General features: G+C 44.1%; 1 protein-coding gene across 1 annotated transcript in view; it reads left to right on the top strand.

Moving 5' to 3' along the window:
* EPG5 (ectopic P-granules 5 autophagy tethering factor) overlaps positions 1–22,532 on the top strand; it is a 160,672-nt gene that overhangs the window by 59,809 nt on the left and 78,331 nt on the right. Inside the window, exons 17-20 of the mRNA XM_068252178.1 lie at positions 14,651–14,791; positions 17,723–17,867; positions 19,438–19,635; positions 20,702–20,812. Coding sequence (XP_068108279.1) covers positions 14,651–14,791; positions 17,723–17,867; positions 19,438–19,635; positions 20,702–20,812 — 595 coding nt within the window. The remainder of the gene's footprint in view (positions 1–14,650; positions 14,792–17,722; positions 17,868–19,437; positions 19,636–20,701; positions 20,813–22,532) is intronic.

Genomic DNA, 22,532 nt, shown 5'->3' with positions numbered 1-22,532 from the left:
CTCTTCTAGTTCGAGTACTATTTCACCATCCGCGAGCAAACTTTCGTTCAGTCTCTATGGTGGGCGAGTTAACTGAGTGGTAAGAGATGAACAAGCTGTCCAGACTATGTCGTGGTCCGACCATGCACTAATGATGTGTCTCGAGAAAGCCAAATTAGGTATTAATGGGGCTGATAGGAGAATCCTGTCTATCCTAGAATAGGTTTGGAGGGAGGTCGAGTAAAATGTGTAACCACGAGCGAGGGGATTGAACTCCCTCCATGTATCTATAAGATGCGCTGTGGCCAGGAGTTTGGCTAGTGAGGTAGACTGTTGTTTTTGTCTGGAAGATGGGGTGGAGTGTGATCTGTCCAATGATGAATTTGGGGCAATGTTGAAGTCCCCTGCCCAGATAATAGAAATGTTTGAGTGCTCTTCTAAAATTTTTAGGATTTCTTTTAGTGGTGATAGTGGGGAGTCTGGGGGAGCATATAGGTTAATTATGCATAGTTGTCGAGATTGTATCGAGCCAAAAAGAGCTACGTAGCATCCCTCCGGGTCTGTTACACATTTATCTAATACAAATGGGAGAGAGTTATGCAATAAGGTTATTACCCCTCTATGTTTTCCCCACAATCCTTCAGGGCAAAGGTGAGACGTAGCTCCTCCCAGGAACAGGAACAGACAGCACTTCCCCTATAAAAAAGTCACATGGTTAGTCCACCCTCAGTGCTGTTTGTTCCTGCGTCCAGGCAGGTCGGCATCTCCCCTCTGGGTGAAGCCTGTGTGCTGGGCTGCAGGTGGATCTCTCTGGGTGGCTGAGACTGTGGTACTGAGGCAGTCTGGCCATGCGCCCCAGGCTGGAGCTTTCCTGGGGTTTGCCTACCTTTCTCTCCCGCTTCCAGGGAGAGCAAGAGTGGAAGGCGTGGGTTCCTCTTGGCGGCCTTGCGGCGGAGTGAGCAGGACGGAGGTAAGCCGGCGGCCATGTGCAGCGTGGAGCGCATTGCGGCCATTAGGACGCTTGGCCGCGTCCGGATGCGTACTTTCCGGCGGGTATGCCGAAAGTAACAATTTGTAGTGCCGGCTCATTACTCTCTCTGCAGCTTCCGGGCCGCCACTCATCCATTCGCGGCAGGCCAGGTATGTTTCAAGGGGAAGCTGCGCGGGCCTGTAGCACTGTTGCTCAGAGAGAGTTTGTCCTGCGCTGGATGTGTCAGCTGGAAGCATGTCAGACGCTGAGAGGATTGAGAGCAACCAGGCCGCCCAAAAGGTGAGATAATGGTTTCTCTTTCTGGGCTGATTGTGCTATATGTGTGAGCAGAGTTACATGCCTTGTTGTGTTGTTGTTTATGCCAATACTAAGGCTTCTGCTAAATCTGCTGCTGCTGCTGCAGATAAGCACAGGCATCCTCCTAATGATAAAACATGGCCTTTGTGCAATTTTATGTTGCCCTATGCAAAGACTGTCAGTTGTGCATACAGAGGGTTGTAGGGGAGGAGCCGGGTCACTCTGTTCAGGATACATTGAATCCTTTAGAGAGGTGATTAATGCTTCATTGGAATCAATTAAGTCCTCATTATTGAATGCTAATCCATCCACTTCTCAGGTTGCTGTATCTGGAGTATCTGTGACTGAAGTTGATAGTTTCAGACACTAGAGAAATAGAATCTGAATCTGTTTCAAAGTTTAAATTCTGTATTGAGGATGTGGTAGCTGTTTTGTTTATTCATAATCAATTATACAAAGTTGAAGGATCCACTTAATTAAAAGGTGGATGTTTATTTGAAAAGGTCTTGGGAGGCTAGTGCGGCTATGTTTAGGCCGGCTTTTACCTCTACATGTGTGGCCACAACTTTGGAGCTGTGGATTAATCAGCTCAAAGCTAACATACTGGCTGGTGCACCTGTTTTGCAATTGTTTAATTCTATTGCTATTTTCATTTAAACTGCTGCATATTTATCAAATGCTTCTGCTGAAGCAATTAGGTTTACTGCCAGGTCCATTGCTCTGTTTCTATTAGAGCCTTGTGGCTTAAAATATGGGATGGTAATATCTCATCCAAAAACAGGCTGTGTGGTGTCCCTTTTTTCAGGTGAATTGTTGTTTGGTCCAGAACTGGATTCAGCTTTGGAAAAAACATTGAATAAAAATAAAGTTTTGCTTAAGAAACAGAAGACTGTGGTAGCAATATTTTTCGTAAGCCAAGGAGTGATCAAAAGGATGCCTCTAAGGATCAAAGTAAAGGCAGGAGGTGGACTTTTGACAAGTCCAGGAAAGGGGGCTTTAAGTCTAAAGCTCTAGAGTCCCAGTCAGAATCCCAATGACTCGTGTCAGGCGGTGGGGGGAAGGCTAAGATACTTTCTCTTAGGTGGGCAAAAGTGTCAAAAAATCCATTTATTCGCCAGACAATAATGTTTGGTTTCCAAATAGTTTGCCCTTCCTCCACCATCAAGATTTGTGATCTCAAAGGCCCTAAGAGATCCCACTCTGGTTCCAGAGATTTTGAGCATATTGCAGAACATGCTAAGACAGAAGAATTATTATTATTATTATTATTATTATTGATTTTTAAAGCGCCAACATATTCCGTGGAGCTGTACAAGGTAATGGAATTCATCCTGTGCCTGATTCTGCACCTAACAAACCTGAGTCGGTTTATGAAAAATTTTCGGATGGAATCAGTAAGGGAGTTATTGTTTCCAGAGGCCTTTATGGCATCTCTGGATCTAAGAGATGCATATTGGCATATGCTGATTCACCAAAAATCACAAAAATTCTTAAGTTTTGCAGTGAGAATAAATGGGATGGTAGAACACTACCAGTTTGTTTGCCTCCTGTTTGGGATCACTTCTGCCCCAAGAATGTTCACAAAAATTCTGGGAGAAGCATTAATTCCGTTAAGGGAACAATCGATTTTAATCATTCCGTATTTAGACGACTTGCTTATTCTAGGAAGTTCAGCAAAACAGCTGAAAATCCATTTGAATCTGGTATCGGAACATCTCCGATCCCTAGGTTGGATCATCAACCTGGAGAAGTCCTCTCTAATTCCAAGTCAGAGAACTCAGTTTCTTGGCATGCTAGTGGATTCAGTAAAACAGATGATTTTCCTTCCTCCCAAGAAGATTCTGAAGATAAGTTTGGCAGTGAAATCATTACAAGGGGAAGACAAAGTTTCCCTAAGAACGATTTTGTCGGTGTTTGGGTTAATGTCATCCACGATGGTGGCAGTTCCCTGGGCATTAGCGCATATCAGGAAGATACAGAGGTTCCTCCTAGAAAATTGGGACGGTCGTCCACAAACATTAGATTTCAAAGTCAAAATCCCTCAAACTGTGTGTCTCTGCAACGGTGGTTGGAGGAATCCTACCTTATGAAGGGCAGGCCTTGGAAGGGGCCTGTAGACAACGTAATAACTACGGATGCAAGCGCCTGGGGCTGAGGAGCTCATATAGCTCACAGAGCCTTTCAGGGGAAATGGACAAAATCAGTCTCAAAGGTTATCCAATTGAAAGGAATTAACAGTAGTAAGGCTGGCTTTATTTCAGGTGCAATCGATACTGTTGCAGTCCAATGTTCTGATCCAGTCGAACAACGTTACGGCAGTAGCGTTTATCAACAAACAGAGGCACGCGATTCCTGTTGTTGCAGGAGGAAGCGGAGGACATCTTGTCTTGGGCAGAAAAGAATGTGTCATCCTTGAGAGCTGTTCATCTCAAGGGAACACTCAATATACATGCAGACAAACTGAACAGAAGCAGGATTCTGTCATCAGAATGGTCTCTAAACAAGGAGGTGTTTTTTCGCAGACATCATAAAACGATGGGGAACACCGTCAATCGATCTGTTTGCAACAGAAGACAATACCCAGATTCAGACTTGTTTCTCTCTCAATCCAAGAGATCAAAGCAGGGGGGTGAATGCATTCATTCAAGAGTAGAACTTTCCACTTCTGTATGCATTTCCTCCTCTCAATTTGATTCCCGCGGTCATCAGCAAATGGAGAGGTTGTCAAAATTGGATGATTTTGATAGCACCTTGGTGACCCGAGAAGGAGCTGGTTTTCAGCTCTCAGGTTAGCATCAGAAGACCCTTGGAGACTTCCTTGCAGGCCGGATCTACTGCTACAAGGGAACCTGTGGCATCCGCATCCAGGAAAATTGAATCTGTTAGTCTGGATCTTAAATTAGCCTTACTCAAAAAGTTGGGAGTATCTGAGAAGGCGGCCTCTACATTTGTTACTAGCTGTAAGGAAGTTACTAGGAGGATCTATCTGAAATACTGGAAGACTTTCCATCTTTGGTTATCTGGCTCTAAGTTTGATAGCTTGTCAGTCCCAGCAGTCCTGGTTTCTCCAGGACGGTTGGGATAAAAATATTTGTGAGTACGCTTAAGGTGCAGATTGCTACCTTATCTGCTTTTTCAGGTATCCCCTTGTCTTCCTCTCCAATACTGAGATTTCGGAAGGCTCTATCTAGGAAACTGCCAGTTTACAAGCCATACGTTTCTCCTTGGGATTTATCGTTAGTATTAGAGGGGCTGTCCAAAGGTCCTTTTGAGCCGCTAGGGGACAGTTCTTTTAAATTTCTTACATTAAAGACGGTATTTTTAGTAGCCATCACTACAGCCAGAAGGGTTAGTGAGCTACAGGCCTTGTCTATGAAAAGTCCTTATTTTCAGGATAGGTTAGTATTACAGACGGATCCAAACTTTTGTCCAAAAGTTAGGTCTAGGTTTCACAGGTCGCAGGATATTATTTTGCCTACCCTCTGTGAATCCAAGTTGTGGAAAAGAGAGGATTTTTCACTCATTAGATGTTAGAAGATGTGTTCTGGAATACTTAAACAGAGCTGCAGATGTCTGGAAGACCGATTCCTTATCTGTTTTATTTCAGGGAAAACTGTAGGTCAGAGAGCTTCTAAATCTACTATAGCTAATTGGATTAGGTTAGCTATTATAGAAGCTTTCAGAGTTATGGGAAGTGAGGCTCCTGCCTCATTTAAAGCTCCCTTTTCTAGAGCTAGGGCAGCTTCTTGGGCTAATAATGCAGGGGCTTCGCCTGAGCAAATATGTAAGGCAGCAACGTGGTCAAGCTTTTCTACGTTCATCTGTCCTTACCGAATCGATGCATTGTCTGCACACGACCAGGCGGTTGGTAGAAAGGTTCTCCAAGCATTGGTCCCACCCTGAGGTTGTATTACTTGTTAATCGTCTCACCTTTGCCCTGAAGGATTGTGGGGAAAAAGCAGAGTTAGTACCTGCTAACGATGTTTTCAACAATCCTTCAGGGCAACGATCCCACCCGGGTGTTAATTGTCTGTGTCTGATAGTTGCACGGTTATGGGTTAGTGGAATGTTCACCTGTTGGGTACTTGGCTAAACGCACTGAGGGTGGACTAACCATGTGACTTTTTTATAGGGGAAGTGCTGTCTGTTCCTGTTCCTGGGAGGAGCTACGTCTCACCTTTGCCCTGAAGGATTGTTGAAAACATCGTTAGCAGGTACTAACTCTGCTTTTTGTATCCGCTGAGGAGACAAAGAATCTTTGATAGTTCTTGTGATAATATTTTGGAGTAGCTCGTTTCGTAAAGTGCGTCTCTTGGAGACATATAATATCCGGGGAACATTTTTGGTAGTCAATAAACGCTTTTCGTCTTTTTTGTGGAGAATTAAGGCCCTTAGTGTTATGGGATATGATATTAATCATAGACATTGGTTAAAGGTGTTTTGGGGATGCCTTAATATAGAAAACAGTAAAGTCATAGCCCTTAAGATTACCCTGTCTCCTCCCGGATACTTTTTAGATTGTATGTCATCCAGTATAAGGTCATGCAAACAGTAACTAAAGGTAAAGTGGAGCAAAGTCAATAATAAACATAGCCAACGTGGCTTAAATGAAAACAGCATAAGATGGTATACATCTTGGGGGGAACATTTTCCCTTGAGTATGAAGTGAGTTGCCAGCAATAATATACAGCTGACAGCACAGTTCATAGAGGTGAGGCAGCACTTGGTTTCTCAGACCTTATGCCGCATCTAGTATATTTCAGATAAATTGACAGGTATGTAAACTTAAGAACCAACATTGCCATCTAGTGGCTATTACAACAAATTTCAATAAAGTTGCATGTAAGTAACAATTGTTGCATGAAAAGGTAACACAGTGAGCCGAGCATATAAAGCGGGTTTGGGGGCATATAATGGCGATATGAGTAACAAAACATGCCTGACTGGATCAAAGTTCAGGGCCAAACCATGGGTTTCTAGCCATGCTTGTCAGGCACGTGGTGAACAAGTAGTTACAGGCAGCACCCAACCATCTAGATGCGACGTGCTATTGGTCGTTGTCCCTCTGTCTCCAGGAACAGCAAGCAGGAACTCCAAGAGAAGAGACCCAGCACCGTCTTCAAGTGTATTATAAGCTCTTTTATTTATTTAAGGCATCAAAAAGACAAAAAGGGCAAGTCTGTGCGACGTTTCGAGAGGCGACTCCTCTCTTTCTCAAGCTGACAAGCCCTCTGAATACATAAGACACAATCAGCCTTAAATAGTCCTTGCTCCACTAGGGAGCCAATCAAAATGGTCTGGATGCCCTGTCATCAACCAATTAGGTTAAGTTCCTGCTTGCAGGCCCTCCCATCTGGTGGAGGACCTGATGGGGAACTACATCTATTTATACACTCCAATCATTTTAAAATGGCCGCTAGAGGGCCGACCAATGGGGGTAGAGCATGTTCTAAATGGAAAAAACGTCATTCAACCGTCATGCGGAAATCCGCATTGAAAATCCGCATGTGGTTGCGTTCAATGCGTATGCGTAAAAACGTACGCGTAAAAACCATATTCCAATACTATGACCACGCGGAAATCCGCATTGGATATCCGCATATGGTTAAAATTAATGCGTATGCGTAAAAACGTACGCGTAAACACCCGGAAGCAAAAAATCGTCTAAACCATAGACGTTTCAATCCAATCGCCTATACCGGTTACGCATAAAATTGATCTTTACCGATTGAAAAATGTACATGCTCCTAACCCTAATAGGAATGAGTGTCAACAATATATAATATATAATAAAAGAAATCTGAAAAAAATATATAAAAAGGAAAAAATGACAAAACTCACGCTAGGTGTCTGGCGGCCACCCACAGCGGCGGCCAGACACCGAACGTCACAATAAAAATATAAACCACATCTCACCCTCCCAGACTGGCGTCCGTCTTAATCGCGGCGGCCAGTCTGGGCTAGCGAGAACAAAATTACCAATTCTGTCCCGACTGGCGTCCATCCCTGGCGGCCACTCGGGAAAGAAACAGGCAAAAAAATCAAAAAATATATGCTTTGGAGGCCAGCCCGGACTGGCGGCCACATATCAGCGGCGGCCAGTCCAGGAGAGCCAACAAATCAACATAGTCAATAAATACATTTTTTTCAAAACAAATAATAAGTTATGCTATAAGCTCCTCTCCCCCCCGACCGGCGGCCACCAATTGTGGCCACAGGTCGGGAAGGATCGGGAAAAAAAGAAAACAGAACCAACCCAAAAAGAAGACTCCAGGCGTCCAGACCAAACAATAAACAACAAGACATCTATCTATAAACACATGGACCCAACTCGCACTCCCGGTTAAGACCCCCTGGACCAAGGGCATCCAGCTTCCTAATCCAAAACAACTCCCGTCTCAATAATAATTTGACCCTATCACCCCCCCTGCGTGGTGGGGGGACAGAGTCAATCACCTGGACCCTCAACTGGCTAACATTATGGCGACAGGCAGAAAAATAGCTAGCAACCGCTTGTTCAGATGTGCCCGAGCGGATAGCTGACTTATGCGCAGAGATGCGCATTTTGAATATCTGTGTGGTCATCCCCACATAAATCAATCCGCAAGGGCAGCGAAGAAGATATACAACATATGCAGAGTCACATGTGTAATAACCATTAATTGAGAAACGTTTCCCTGTAGTAGGGTGTGTAAAAGTATCTCCTTTAACAATGGAATTACACATATGACACGACAAACAGGGAAAGGTCCCTTTTCTTGTAGTAGTTAAATTGGCAGCTCGAGAGCCAATATCTGCCCTCACCAAAGTGTCACCAACTGTAGGAGCCCGTCTATATGACATAAGTGGATATTCCTGAAATTCCCTAACCTGTGGAAAACCTTGTTTTAATAAAGGCCAATGTTTCCTAACAATTTTCTCAATTTGTTTGGAATTGGTTGAAAAAGTAGTGACCAGAGGAATCCGATCGATCTGTCTGGAGCGTGATCTCTTAATTGAGGAGGATCGGCTAAAGGGATTGCACAAATCTAGAGGATAATCTCTTTGAATAAATCTATTGGCCATTTCCTTCAGACGTGTATCTCTCAATGTAGCATCAGACACTATTCTATTAACACGTTCAAATTGATTTTTTGGAATGTTATTGGCAATATGGGAAGGATGGAAACTTCTATAATGAAGTAATGCATTTCTATCAGTAGATTTCCTAAATATATCGGTGGTCAATTTTCCACCAACTTTCGTGACCACCGTATCCAAGTATGATACAGAATGGGTGCTACAAGTATACGTTAGGGAAATGTATGGACAACATGCATGTAGATCTTTGATAAAGCATTCGAGGGTCGAACGTGGCCCCGCCCAAATAAAAAAAAATCATCAATGTATCTCCACCACCCCTTGGAGTGGCGGAGAAACAATTGATTCGTATACACAAATGAATCTTCGTAAAGACCCATGTATAAATTAGCATAAGTCGGGGCCACGTTCGACCCCATAGCTGTACCTCTACATTGTTCATAAAATGTGTCCTCAAACAAGAAGTAATTCCTCCTCAAAATCACCTCCAACAGATCGATAAGAAAACGTCTCTGATCATCAAAAACATCTGAACAGGTTTGCAGATAATGAGATACCGCCTCCACACCTCCATCATGAGGGATGGAGGTGTAGAGTGACTCTACATCAATTGTAACCAATAAGTCATCATCATCTAAATTTTCAAATTTATCAATCACCTCCAGGAACACTTGAGTGTCCCTGAGGTAAGACGGTAAAGCTACTACCATAGGTCTAAGAATACAATCTAAATATTTAGCAATTGGAGAAAATAATGAATTTACACCTGCAACGATTGGCCGACCAGGTGGATCGACCAATCGTTTGTGTACTTTTGGAAGGACATACATAACAGGAGTTACAGGATTGTCCTGAACCAGGAAAGTAGCTAGATCCCTGTCTATGATGTTTTTATCCAGAGCATTCTTTAACAAATGATCAATCAACTTTTTCAGATCCCAGATTGGGTCTCGATCTAAAATTCTATAAACACTTCTATCCCCCAACTGGCGTAAAATCTCTGCACGATAATTTATAGTGTCCATTACGACAACAGAGCCCCCCTTATCTGCGGGCTTAATTGTTAGGGCCTTATTGGCCTTAAGACATTTAAGAGCTTCCTGTTCGTGTTTATTGAGGTTCTTCATTGCTTGAGAACCAGATCTTTGTAGCTCCTGAATGTCCCGTTGCACATTCCCTAAGAATGTATCAATCACTTGGTTGGACGGGGGGCAGAAAGAGCTCTTATTTCGTAATGGAGTGTCCTTAAGTCTCAAGGGCCCCATGGTTGGTAAAGGAACCTGAGTAGGTTTCGGAAGATTGCTAAAAAAACATTTCAACTTCAAAGTCCTTGCAAAAGACCAAAGATCATATTCCAATTGGAGTGAGTCCCCATCGTTGGTAATACTGAATGAGAGACCTCGATTGAGTACCCTAATCTGGATATCATCCAAGACATATGAAGAGATATTAATGACTAAGGATTCTTGCGTTCTCTGAGTGTCATTGGAGAGCCCGAGGGTTCGGCGCGTTTCTTTGTGCTTTTTGGCAAGCTGATATTTTCTCCCACCTCTCCTAATCCGTCTGGAGGGATATTGGCCGAACTGTCCGAGGGCAAAAAATCGGATTCTGATTGCTCTTCCTCTGTAGTTGTTAAAGGATCATGAATGGGTCGAGGTTGTACAGGCCGTGGACCCTTAGGTGGAGCTCCTCTGGGACGGGGTCTAGAGCAAGGACTATTTAAGGCTGATTGTGTCTTATGTATTCAGAGGGCTTGTCAGCTTGAGAAAGAGAGGAGTCGCCTCTCGAAACGTCGCACAGACTTGCCCTTTTTGTCTTTTTGATGCCTTAAATAAATAAAAGAGCTTATAATACACTTGAAGACGGTGCTGGGTCTCTTCTCTTGGAGTTCCTGCTTGTCAGGCACGAGTGGATTTCGTAGAGCTATGCCCAGAGTGTTCTCTATGCAGCCTGCAGTAGAGAGAGAGTTATTTAAAGCTACTGCTCGTTGTCAGTGGATAAAGTGAGCGAGGGGCTAGGACAGGTGAGCTCTTAGTTCAGAAGTTTTAAGAATGAAAACTTGGGGTGGGATAGTACCTTAAGCCCAAGCATCCGCCCATTAGTATTACTCACATGTCCTCAGAGTCACGTAGCCTGGCATCCTTATTAATGTCCTCAGCACTTGTGGCTCAAAATGCTAGGTGGGTCGCAGTTAGGAAGATGGACACCGGCCCATGGGGACATAGCGTCAGAAGGGTTAGCAGGAACATTTAGGGCCCGATCAGGCTTAGTCTTGTGAAGCTCGCATTCGGGCTCTCCTTGAGGACCAGATTCTCGCTGGGCGTAGGGATCGTTGGGAGAGAGGGGCTGGAGGCATCGGGTTCAGTTGGTATGGACGCTGCCTGTAGGATCTTCTTCCCTTCCTCTAGTGTGCGAAACGTGTGGGTGCGGCCATTATGAGTGAAGTTTAGGGAGAAGGGGAGTCCCTATCTATACTTAACCGCAGCTTTCTGTAGGGAGAGGGTGATGGGGTGTAAGGCCCGTCTGCGCTGTATCGTAGTGGGGGCCAGATCTGCAAACAGCCGCACCGTGTCAGGGACGTCCGGGAGACTCGAGAGGTTGCGGGCAGCTTCCAGCAAGAGGTCTCTGACTTTTTCATGATGTAGTTTCAGCACGATGTCACGTGGCAGATCTGTGTTGCGGGGTTTGTACAGGGCCCTGTGAATCCGGACAATGCGGAACGAGGATTGATCCATCTGTGGCAGAAGGGCAGTAAACAGGTTAAGTGCCATGGGTTTAAGGTCAGTAATGTCCTCCGGCATCCCTCTAATGCGGAGATTGGCTCTTCTGTTTCTGTTCTCAGCATCCTCGAGTCTTAGCTCAAGTGTTTCGATTTTCTCCGCTTGCTCATCTATGAGTGCCTTGTCGGCTGCAAGAGTATCTGTGATGTCGTCAGTTTGTTTTTCGAGGTCGGTGTTAAAAATGGGATTTGTAATTTAAGAACAAAGTCTTTCAGAGACCAGAGTAAATCATTTAAAAGGATGTGGTTGTTTATTTAGCATTATTGATCTTCCATGAATATTCAAAAATAAATCAATAAAGGTACAAATCTTAGTTACATTATAAATGATTACAAAAGATGAACAAATTGATTGCTGAGTAATCTGCAAGTATATTAATAAAAAGCTTATTGTATTGGCTTGTATGTCTGCATGTCTGTTGATGTGTCTGTGTGCATGTGTGAGTGTGTGTAAGTGTGTAAAGCTGAAGGGACAAGGAAAAAAGTGCCCCCTTCCCGCCTCAGTACCCTGTATAACTAAAATGGGATGGACCCACAGTATAACACGATGCTATCTGTGATTGGTCCAATTAAATAATGCTGTAGTCTCTATTGGTCGACTACTGAATCTAGCTATTTCAGTTAACTGTTCCTTTATCCCAAAGCGCATGGTCAAACTGGTTAAATCCAGAATTCTAACAGCTTCATTGTTCTACTATGGCTTGAGGAATGCACACCCTGCCCCCAATGATGAGAACCACATGCTATAATTACCTTTATGGGGAAAGGTTGGCCTGAACATTCCAAGTGAGGGGGAAGTTCACTTTACAGACATCGTGAATCAAGTCTTATGTTAATTCCCACTAAAGCCTGGTTCCCCTATGCTAGATAATAGAAGGTTTCTTTCAATCAGTCTTATCAATATCACATATATGATTTATCTATAGCTTTGATATCTCAATCGCGTCACATCCAATATAGATAATTATTCTTCTTAACACAGCAGGGCCCTCGCTATGCAGAGAATTCAAATCATCGCATATTTAGATTACTCAGAGATTAAAATATCAAAACTACTTATTACAGTCGACGACCCGGCCTCCGAGCTCTCTAATCTCCACATTTTGATGTCTCTCACCGCAGCTTTCAGTTTGATCCTAAAGACTTTCTGTATGGTCGCGATCAGGTGTTCTTGCGATGCAGAAGGTATGGGATCCTGTTCCTCCTCATCCTGTTCTCCAAAGATGTCGCAACTGTTTTCATCAGGCACAGGAGAGGGGCTTCTGGATGTCTGCATCGTGTTGTCGGCCATTTTAGATCTGGTGGCTCGGCCTGGCGTGGCGGCTGGAAGCTGCGTAGGAGGGTTTAGAGAGGCCACTTCTTTTCCTAGCTTGCCTTTTTTTGTTCTGGACATGTTCCGATGTCCCTCTTAAGGTGGCCACACACGATACAATTAAATGATCCGATTTTACGTTAATTCGATAAAAACGATCGGATCTCCTGAAAAATTGAAAGCTTTTTTTTCGTTCGACTGAAAAATCCGATCGGATTTCCCGTTTTCTTCAATTTTAATAGATCCGGAATGCCAGATATTTTTCTTCAATCTTTGTAAAGATTGTATGGTGTGTGTTAGATTGTCAATTTATTAATATACATACCCTAGCAATTTTGTCAGTTTCCAATCATTTTATCATAATTGAGGAAAAATTGAACATACGTGTGTGGTACATTGGTCATATTTTTGAAATGTTACAATCAGTCAGAAAAATTGATTGCAATTCTTAAATTGAACAGATATTTTAAAAAATTGTATGGTGTGTGTGGCCACCTTAAGGCTTTTGGCAGCTGTTGGGTGGCTAGAAATAGCTTGTTTTAGCGGCGGCAGCTGGTCTGAGAGCGGAGCAGCGAGGAATCGCATCCGTCCTCTCTAGCGCCGCGCATGCGCCTCGGCAAATATTATTTTAAAGCAAAACTGCTTCGAGGTGAAGCTAACCTGCACATTATGCATGTCCCTGTCAATGTTATTTTGATTTTGCTTTGCAATTACATTTTTTTCCTGTTATGTGTATGGACTTATGGGTAGCTTTAGCAGCAACACAGTAGCAGTATGCTGTGACACACAACACTGCATGAAATGAAACATAGGAAAGTAGCTTAGACAGTGTCCGGCAGAATTCCCTTCCATACCACAGTGCGTAAAAAAATAGGCATTCTGCTTTGAGGAAAAACTTGCTGACTGCTGTACTCAGGTCTAGTGATGGTCCTGTCTAGGAGAACTCATGGAGAAGCATGTGATCAGTTTGGTGTCAGGTGATAGGTAAGGATTTCTCTGATTTGCTAGTCATGATTGTTGTGTGCTAAAGCAGGATGTGAGCACAGCAAATCAGAGATGTGGCAATCTGTCAGCTGATCAAACACATCACATGCTTCTCCATGAGTTCTCCTAGACATGACCATCACTAGTCACATGATCAGCTGAGCATCAACTACAAACTGAGAAAGGGGGTTCAGAGCAGAAGCTTAAAGGGCAACTGAAGTGAGAGGTAAATGTAGGCTGCCATATTTACCGGTATTCCCTTTTAAACAATACCAGTTGCCTGGCAGTGCTTCTGTTATATTTGGCTGTAGTATTGACTGAATTGCACCTGAAACAAGCAGATAATCTTGTTAGATCTGACAATAAACCCTAATCTTCTGCATGCTTGTTCAGGGCCTATGGCTAAAAGTATTAGAGGTAGAGGATTAGCAGGATAGCCAGGCAACTGGTATTGCTTAAAAAGAAATAAACATGGCAGCCTCCGTATCCCTCTCACTTCAGTTGTCCTTTAATGTTTAGCGATTGCTGAAATACAGGTGAAACTTGAAAAATTAGAATATCGTGCAAAAGTCCATTTATTTCAGGAATTCAAATTAATAGGTGAAACTAATATATAAAATAGACTTATTACATGCAAAGCGAGATATGTCAAGACTTTATGTGTTCTAATGTTAATGACTATGGCTCCCAGCTTATGAAAACCTCCAAATTCAAAATCTCAGACCATTAGAATATTGTGGAAATGTTGAATATTCTCGGCTCAAAGTGTCAGACTCTAATCAGCTAACGAATCCAAAACACCTGCATAGGGTTCCTATTTCATGTATTAGTTTCTCCTTTTCAGTTGAATTACTGAAATAAATGGACTTTTGCACGATATTCACATTTTTTAAGTTTCCCCGGTATGATGGACAAATGATTCATGCTGTAATTAAATGGACACTGACAGCTGATTAGGGACGGGTGAACAAGATATTAATAATTCTGTCAATGCAAACTTCTGCAACTTAGATATAAACCGATAATCAAATGCAGCAAAAAATTCCCAGTGAAATTTCCTTTTACATGCAGTAAAGATGATCTGTTTTTAGCACTTTGTTTCAGGTCATTGAAATTCCACTCAGATACAAGATGAATAAATTCAGCTGAATGAATGCCCCATTTGCCTTCATGTTTATGACACGGAGGCGGGGGCAGCCATCTTGTCTGACGTGTTGTCTCTCCGCAGGGTGGACAAGTTCAGCGCGGAAGGTGTGATGATGCTGGGGGAACTGGTGCAAGCAAGACATCTGCGTGCCGTGGTCCACATCCTGGATAAAATCCTGCCCATGTTTTACCCGTGTCCCAGCTACCTCCTGAAGAATGAACTGTGAGTCCTCTGCCCTCTGCTGTCTTATAAAAATGTTATCCATTAACCACTTGCCGACCAGTGGATTTCGGTCTGATCTGTGCTGCGTAGGCTCTACAGCCCGCAGCACAGATCAGGTTTTAGCCAGGGCGATCAGACTTGACCCCTTTTTTCCCCACTAGGGGGATGTCCTGCTGGGGGGTCTGATCACTGCCGGCTCTCTGCGCTTTGCGGGGGGGGCTCTTCAAAGCCCCCCTCCGCAGCGTTTTCGGCGCTCCGTCCCCCTCCCTCCCTCTCCCTCCCTCTCTGAGCTGCGCAGGACTGATTTCCGTCCTGTGCATTGTAGGATAGGCTTCAGCCTATCAAATGACGGCGATCAATCAGAGGCCGGGGATCGCCGATCTGCCTTACGGCGCTGCTGCGCAGCAGCGCCGTATGATGTAAACAGCAGGGATTTCTTCCCTGCATGTTTACATTTCGCCGGCGAGCCGCGATCGGCGGCTCTCCGGCTGTTCCCGGAGACAGCCTCCGTGAAAGGACATGGAAAGTTTCCATGGAAACCCGCAGACGACCAGTTTACGCCAATCGGCGTTAGCTGGTCATCAAGAGGTTAAGCTCTTTGTAGAAATCAAGACAAAAAGACTGACAGCGCGTTTCGCAGTACCAATCCGCTTCCCTAGGTCAGTGAAAAATGTGTCTCAAGACAGTGGTAGATGGCATGAGCGCCTTGCTGTGCACTGCTGTCTTGGGAGGCACATTATGAAACATGTTGCCAGTCTTTTTGTGCCTATTTCCAATAAAAATTCATTGAATTATTACAAGGTAAGGTAAGACCCACTTTCTTTTCTTTAATTATATTGTGAATTATTCTGTCACATACATAGTTTTGTTTTTGTGTGCAAGCATCATCTATCTGTACTCAAATTTTGAGTTGGGACAGTTTATTCCCGACACATTCATAAAGCATCTGTTTAGCTTATGTTTATGAACATTCATTGCAGATTTATAGCATCCTTTATTTAATGTTCACCAGATTGGGCTCCTATTTGTCCCTGTGTTCTTTCTGATTGTCCAGACTGTATTTATTTATTTATTGTATTTATAAAGCGACAACATTTTACGCAGCGCTGGACATTAGTTAAAGTGAACCAGAGATGAAGCACCCTCATGTATATCACCATATACAGTATATCATTGGGAACATTATAGAAAACACCTACCCTGCTCTGTTTCATTCTTCACTACTCAGTCTGCTTCTTATCCGCCCTGATAAAATCCCTGACTGAGCATTCAGTCTGGCTTTGTTCAGGAATCATTATAGCTGAGTCATTATAGTAGAGCCAGAAGGGGGCAGGCTTGGGCTTGAAAAGACATCAGAGAAGACAGACTCAGCTATAATCATTCCTGAGCAAAGCCAGACTGAATGCTCAGTCAGGGATTTTATCAGGGCTTATAACAAGCAGGCTTAACAGTAAAGGATGAAACAGAGAGCAGGGTAGGTGTTTTCTCTAATGTTCCCACTGATATATATGCTAAAATACATGAGGGTGCTTCGTCTCTGGTTCATTTTAAGGTTACAGACAATATTTAGGGGTTACATATAGCAATACAACAATACAGGAATACATGCAAACCAGATTATGAAGTCCTGGAGGCGTGCATGGGATTGGGTGATGCGGGGTACCATCGGGCGTAGTTCAGCCCAGTACCTCTGGGTTGATTGGAAATGTAGGTTGGACAGGTTTCGTGGACAGATTTGTAGGTCAGACACAGTATCTTGAATCTGATTCTGGACTGGATAGGAAGCCAGTGGAGGGATTCACAGAGGGAAGCCGCCTTGGTGGAGCGATGGTAGGAGTGGATAATTCTGGCTGCCGCATTCATGATGGACTGCAGCGGGGCTATTCGGGTCATATGGAGTGCAGACAGAAGGGTATTGCAGTAATCAAGGCGGGAAATTATGAGGGCATGGATGAGGAGTTTGGTGGTGGCAGAGGTCAGGAAAGGGCGAACCTTACAGATGTTACGAAGGTGGAAGTTGCAGGATTTTGTAAGGCTTTGGCTGTGGGGATTGAAGGAGAGTGCGGAGTCCAGGGTGACACCCAGACAACGGGCTTGATGGAAATGGCTGATAGGTAGAACGAGACCTTGTCCATGGAAGTGGTGGATAAGGTCAAGGGTGTAGAGGTAGATCTGGGTGTCAGCTGCATACAGATGATAGTTAAAACCCATGGAGGAGATAACCTTGCCAATGGAGAATGTGTATAGGGAGAGCAGTAGGGGACCAAGGACTGAGCCTTGGGGACCTCCCACAGAGAGGTGGTTGTGGGTGGTTGAGGACTCATTGAAGGAGGTCCTGACGAAGCGGTTGGACTGGTAGGATGAGAACCAGGCCAGGGCAAGGTCTTGAATGCCCATAGACTGTATTGCTAAAATCCATGAAAGGTACATCTCCAGATGAATACACCTATGAACAAAGTGACAGGACGTGTGAAATGCATACATTGACCCCTCATCTCCTCATTATTGGCTCATTCATGGCTTAGTTCATCTAGCTGTCCGATGATGTACTTTTGATGGGTCTAACAACTAAATAGTTGTTGATTTTTAATGCTCTTGTGATTTTCGCAAGAGTGTATGGCCACCTTAAAATTAGTTTTACCTGTGTCTGGCAGAACCTGTGTAGAATCATATGTATAATAAATTGGATCAGTCACTTCCTGCTTTATTTAGGCTGCACAGGAAACAGGTGACACATGACTGCAGCTGGCGAATCAGAGCTTTACAAATGTGTCAGTTGATCATCACTTACTTCCCATGAGTTGTGCTGCACACAGGCGGCTCTGGTTAAGGTGGAGTAACTTGTGGTAAACCTGCAGGAAGGGCTGATGTAGGTGTGTGACGTGTTTATAGAGAGCTGGAGTGTGACTGTTTTGTTTCCTCTTGTCGCAGGTTCCTGTCCTACATGCAGCTCTTCCTGCAGCTGGACAGCGGCGTTCCTCAGGGGATGACCATGCAGATGACTCACAAAGTCACCCAACACCTGACGTGCATCAATTATGGAGAGAACGTCAAACTGCTCACCAACATGATCCAGGTAAAGGAAAAGCAAAGGCTTGGATGTTCTGGAGATTCATTCCCAAATTCGTTCTTGTTATTATAAGTATGAAAAAAATAGATGCTTACCATATATCACCACTGATAGGTCAACTTTTTGACCCCCAAACTTTGGGTGTTAACTGAGGTGGGGGGTAGTCCTATCAACTGGCAAAGTGTGCTGCTACTGTATGTATAGCTACCTGTCCTCACTTGTGCTTGCTTTTTCTAGTGTCCCTTGCACTTTCCGTACTGGCCTCCAGAGTTCACTGTAGTCACATGGCAGTGATCCTGGAGCTCTCACTGTAGTCACATGGCAGTGATCCTGGAGCTCTCACTGCAGTCACATGACAGTGATCCTGGAGCTCTCACTGTGGTCACATGACAGTGAGCCTGGAGCTCTCACTGCGGTCACATGGAACAAGGACCAGTAGCTATACGTGCTAAAGCACGCAGCTATCTGGAAACCTCCTTTTCTTCCTGGTGGCACTTCCATCTGTATAGGAATGCAGCTGTACTACAAATGTACAAGAATGGTCCTCGCCTGTGCAGTACCACTAAGCCGCTCATACCAGAGCATCAATCTTCACCAGAGCCCGGGTTTTGGCACATAGCCCCACTCCTTTGCCAGAAATGGCAGCAGCCTTTCTCTATGTGAGATAGAGAGATGCCAGGGCCTTTCTGGGAAAGGGGGCGGTGCTACGCACTAGAACTTGAATTATTTGGGGTTATGGTGAGGATTGTTACACAGACCAGTGCTAGGTATGTATAACTTGCTTCTTTGGCATACCTCTTGGTATTTTAGTTGCACCAGAGGTATGCTTTAACTCTTGCAGTGTAAAAAAAAATGACTACAGACAAGTTAGGACCAGTGCTATATGTATCAATCTCATCTCAGTTCAGGTAAATTTTAAGGGAACGCTATTAAACCAAGTGTTCTAAAATGACAATGTACAAATAATGTCTAAGTAGCTGTGTACACATTTTCCTACTTTTCGTGTTAAATATCAGACGCTAAAGCTGTAACTCATTGTGTGTAGATTTTAGCTACATTTGGAATGTCTCATTTGCAAAGGGAGGAATCTCTGCAGTCTGACGTTAAGAACAGTGTAATATTGAAGCAGTTATATGAAAAGCCTGTCAGGTGTCATGTTTCACACACACCATTACAAATGTTTATGTTGCACATAAGATACATTTCCTATGCTCTCTGCAGGGAACTCAGTCAGAGACACATGCAGAGCTTTCTCTCTCACACACACAGAATTCACAGATGCACTGTGAGGGAATTCCCCCTCCCCTCATGGCTCACTCTGTGGTCAGAATTGCCGTCACAAAAGTGTGAAAGGAATTGGATAACCGTAAACAAAGAGATAAGAATTCAAATGTATACATCAGTACTTAGCAGCACTTCCCAAACAATATTTCAATTGAAAAAAACATGTTAATCAATAATGTTCCTTTAACCCTCACACTAGCAAGGTATGTGAATAAAATGTCTTGAAATACTGTAATTTACAGAAGTAGTGCAATCATGTGATTGCAGTTACCTCTTCTCTGCTTCCCCGCAGTCGCACATCTCCGCCAGCACTAATCCCGATGAGGTGGGCCCCGTGGCAGTGCTGGAGTTCTGGACTCAGGTTCTCATTAGCCAACAGATGTGGCATCGGGACAAGGGCAGCCTGCATCTCATGGACCAGCTGTGCAAATCAGCGTTCAGATACATGGAGGAGGAGTGCATGCAGAAACTGCTCTACCAGCAGCACAAGGTAACCACGCCCTATGAGACTTAGAGGCGGGGCATCATCCACCAACCCTCCGTGCATGTCACATGACTGGTCACTTCAGGGATTCTTTTCCCAAAGATGATACAATATGCTTACTGAGTACTTTATCAGGAACAGCAGCTTGTTTGTGCAATTCTACAGTTAGCCAATCATGCGGCTGCAGTGCAAGGCATCAAATCAAGTATATACAGATCAGAAGCTTCAGTTAGTGTTCACATTAAGTGCTAGAATAGAGGAAGCGTGATCTCCAGCAAGATGCAAGGAGAACAATGTGGTAAGAGAGCCATAGTGGTGGTGGTCCGGCTACATGTCTGATAAGCAGGGGCCCAGTGCAGGGGAGCCTATCTAAGAGACTTCATAAAGGAGGGGGAGTAACTTACTGAACACAGTAAAGGCCCTCTTATGCCCGGCTTCTCAAGGCAAAAATGGGCTCCATTTTGTTTTGAATCATATATGGGTTACAATTTGGGTAAAGAGGCGCACCAGTGTAAATAAAATTGGATTAAAAACAAGATAAAATCGAAAAAATGAGGTGGCTTACCTCAATGACGAGATCTTTGTATAGACAAAGAAATATTTATCACGGGGAACACGTTTCACAGGTCTAAGCCCGCATCCTCAGGCCAATAACGGTGCCAATTGCAAATTGCCGATCGGCAAAGGGAGCCTCTCTGAGAGGCTTTGTTTGCTGATCAGCTATTTGCAATAAAGGCAATGAAAATAATATTTCTCATTAAGGTAACCAACAGCTCTCAATGCCAAGCGGCAGCTGCTAAAAGAGATTAAAATCCCGGGGTTTAGAGGAAAAGGGAGATAAAACACCAGATGGAAGTACATGGGTGTCTTATGATCGAGGATCTTGAAACGTTTCAGAAGTGGGCATGCGATTTATGAAGCAGAGCAGATGATGGATGTCACTTACTATGGAAAAGTTTGAAGACCTGCTCTTGTTTAGGTTGATGTAATAAATGATGTATGCACTACATTTCTTCTCCACCAGGGGGTGATATGTGATCAGGTTCTCATGCTGTCCTCTTTCCTTCCTCAGGATGCTTTGGGGTATCACTGTGATCGCGGCATTCTCTCCTCCTTCGTGGGCTGGATTGTGGCCGGCAATGTGACGCCTTCATTTATCGACTCCACCTATAACCCTTCCCAGGTGCGGCCCAGCAGAGGCACAGACTATCTGCTTTCAGTGTTTTCAGATAGATTTTGTCAGACAAGGCGCTAGAGGGGAATAGCAGGGTCAAGCAATCAGGCAGTGCTGTTTCCGTTTTAGAGAGGCTTGTTGATACAGTCATAAGTTAAAGAGAGAATTTGTTACTTTTAAGGAGCTTCATCTAGTCAACCAAGCATATGTAAGTTTGGCATAAACTTTAGTTACTCTTTAAAAGGAACTCTAGGTGAGAGACATATGGAGGCTGCCATATTCATTTCCTTTTTAACAATACCAGTTGCCTGGCAGCCCTGCTGATCTCTTTGGCTTCTGTAGTAACTGAACCACATACCTGGAACAAGCATGCCGTTAATCCAGTCACACTTCAGTCAAAATATCTCATCGGCTTGCTTGTTCAGGGTCTATGGCTATACGTATTAGAGGCAGAGGATCAGTAGGACAGGCCAGGCAATGTGCTTTGTTTAAAAGGTAATAAGCCTCCTTATGTCTCTCACCTCGAGTTCCCTTTTAAAGGGACTGGAAAATGTACTGACATTGAAGGACTAAATCTCCTGGCAACTGGCTGCATGCTATCGCCATGGCCGCTACACACTGTGGCTCTGGATGGAGAAGATAGCAGAGCACATACAGATGGGAAGGCTAGGGAGAAGCCGCCCGGAGACAAGTAATGCTTGCCCCACCCCTAAACAGCCCACACCATTTACCAACCTCCCTCAGGGGGAGGCTCATTTTATGTATTTAATGGAAACCTGCTCAGATCCCTTTTTAAAGGCCTTTTTCCCCATCAAAGTTTATAACCCTAATTTCTCCCTCTTTTCATGTAGGTTAAGTTGCAGTAGGTAAATATGCCCCAAATGGTAATTTTTAGGAAGACAGCGGTGATGGATTCAGTTCAGCTGCCCCCACACCCCCGATTCTGAGGCTTGCAGAGCTTTGCTATATTCTAGGAGGCTCTTTAAATGCAAACTGCGCCTGCCAGAATTAACATAAAATGGATAGACCAAAATATCACAGTTAAAATGAATTAAAATGCATAAATGAGATAATAGAAAGTCTTTCAGTCGAGTGTTCGCTATCACAGAGCCTCATGTATCAGTCAGTATTAGTGTGACAGCGCTCCTCCTCCGATCTAAAAATTAAACACAAATAAAAAACCGCACATAGTGCATTACTGTAATCTCATATTTCAAAGTTCACATGCCACCCAAACGTGCATATGTGATATAACTGTGCTTCACTCGTGATGAACATTAACCCCTCCACACCAGCAGCTCACCAGATGGACACCACCTCACAATCCAGGTGGGTCTAGCGCTTAGCCTTAGAGCGGCAAACTTCCAATCACAGTCTCCACTCTGCCTTTGTTCACAACCGGATAAATCCACTTTTAATACACAGTTCCACATGTAAAAAATATATAAAAAACATACATAGCGTAATACAGTTTTGCTGGTCAAGATAGCCTGTGCAGTTTCAGCGCACTCACGTAAGTAGGAAGATAAAGGGCATCTCGGGCATCACAGCCCAACAGTATGTTTCCCCTGTTAGCGGTGCCAGCGTCCCGATCCTCTGCTCCACGTAGCTGCTCTTTCCCTTAGCGTGCGCGTCTCTCCCGCCGCCCAGTGACGTCAGCGCTCCTGGCCACGCCCTACGCGTTTCGTCCAATGGACTCATCAGGGGCTGACGTCACAAGGGCGCCAAC

This window comes from Hyperolius riggenbachi, chromosome 1 (genome assembly GCF_040937935.1).
Source record: "Hyperolius riggenbachi isolate aHypRig1 chromosome 1, aHypRig1.pri, whole genome shotgun sequence".
NCBI lineage: Eukaryota > Metazoa > Chordata > Amphibia > Anura > Hyperoliidae > Hyperolius > Hyperolius riggenbachi.
Note: the sequence above shows the minus strand (reverse complement) of the source record. Positions and strands in the feature narration are given on the sequence as shown.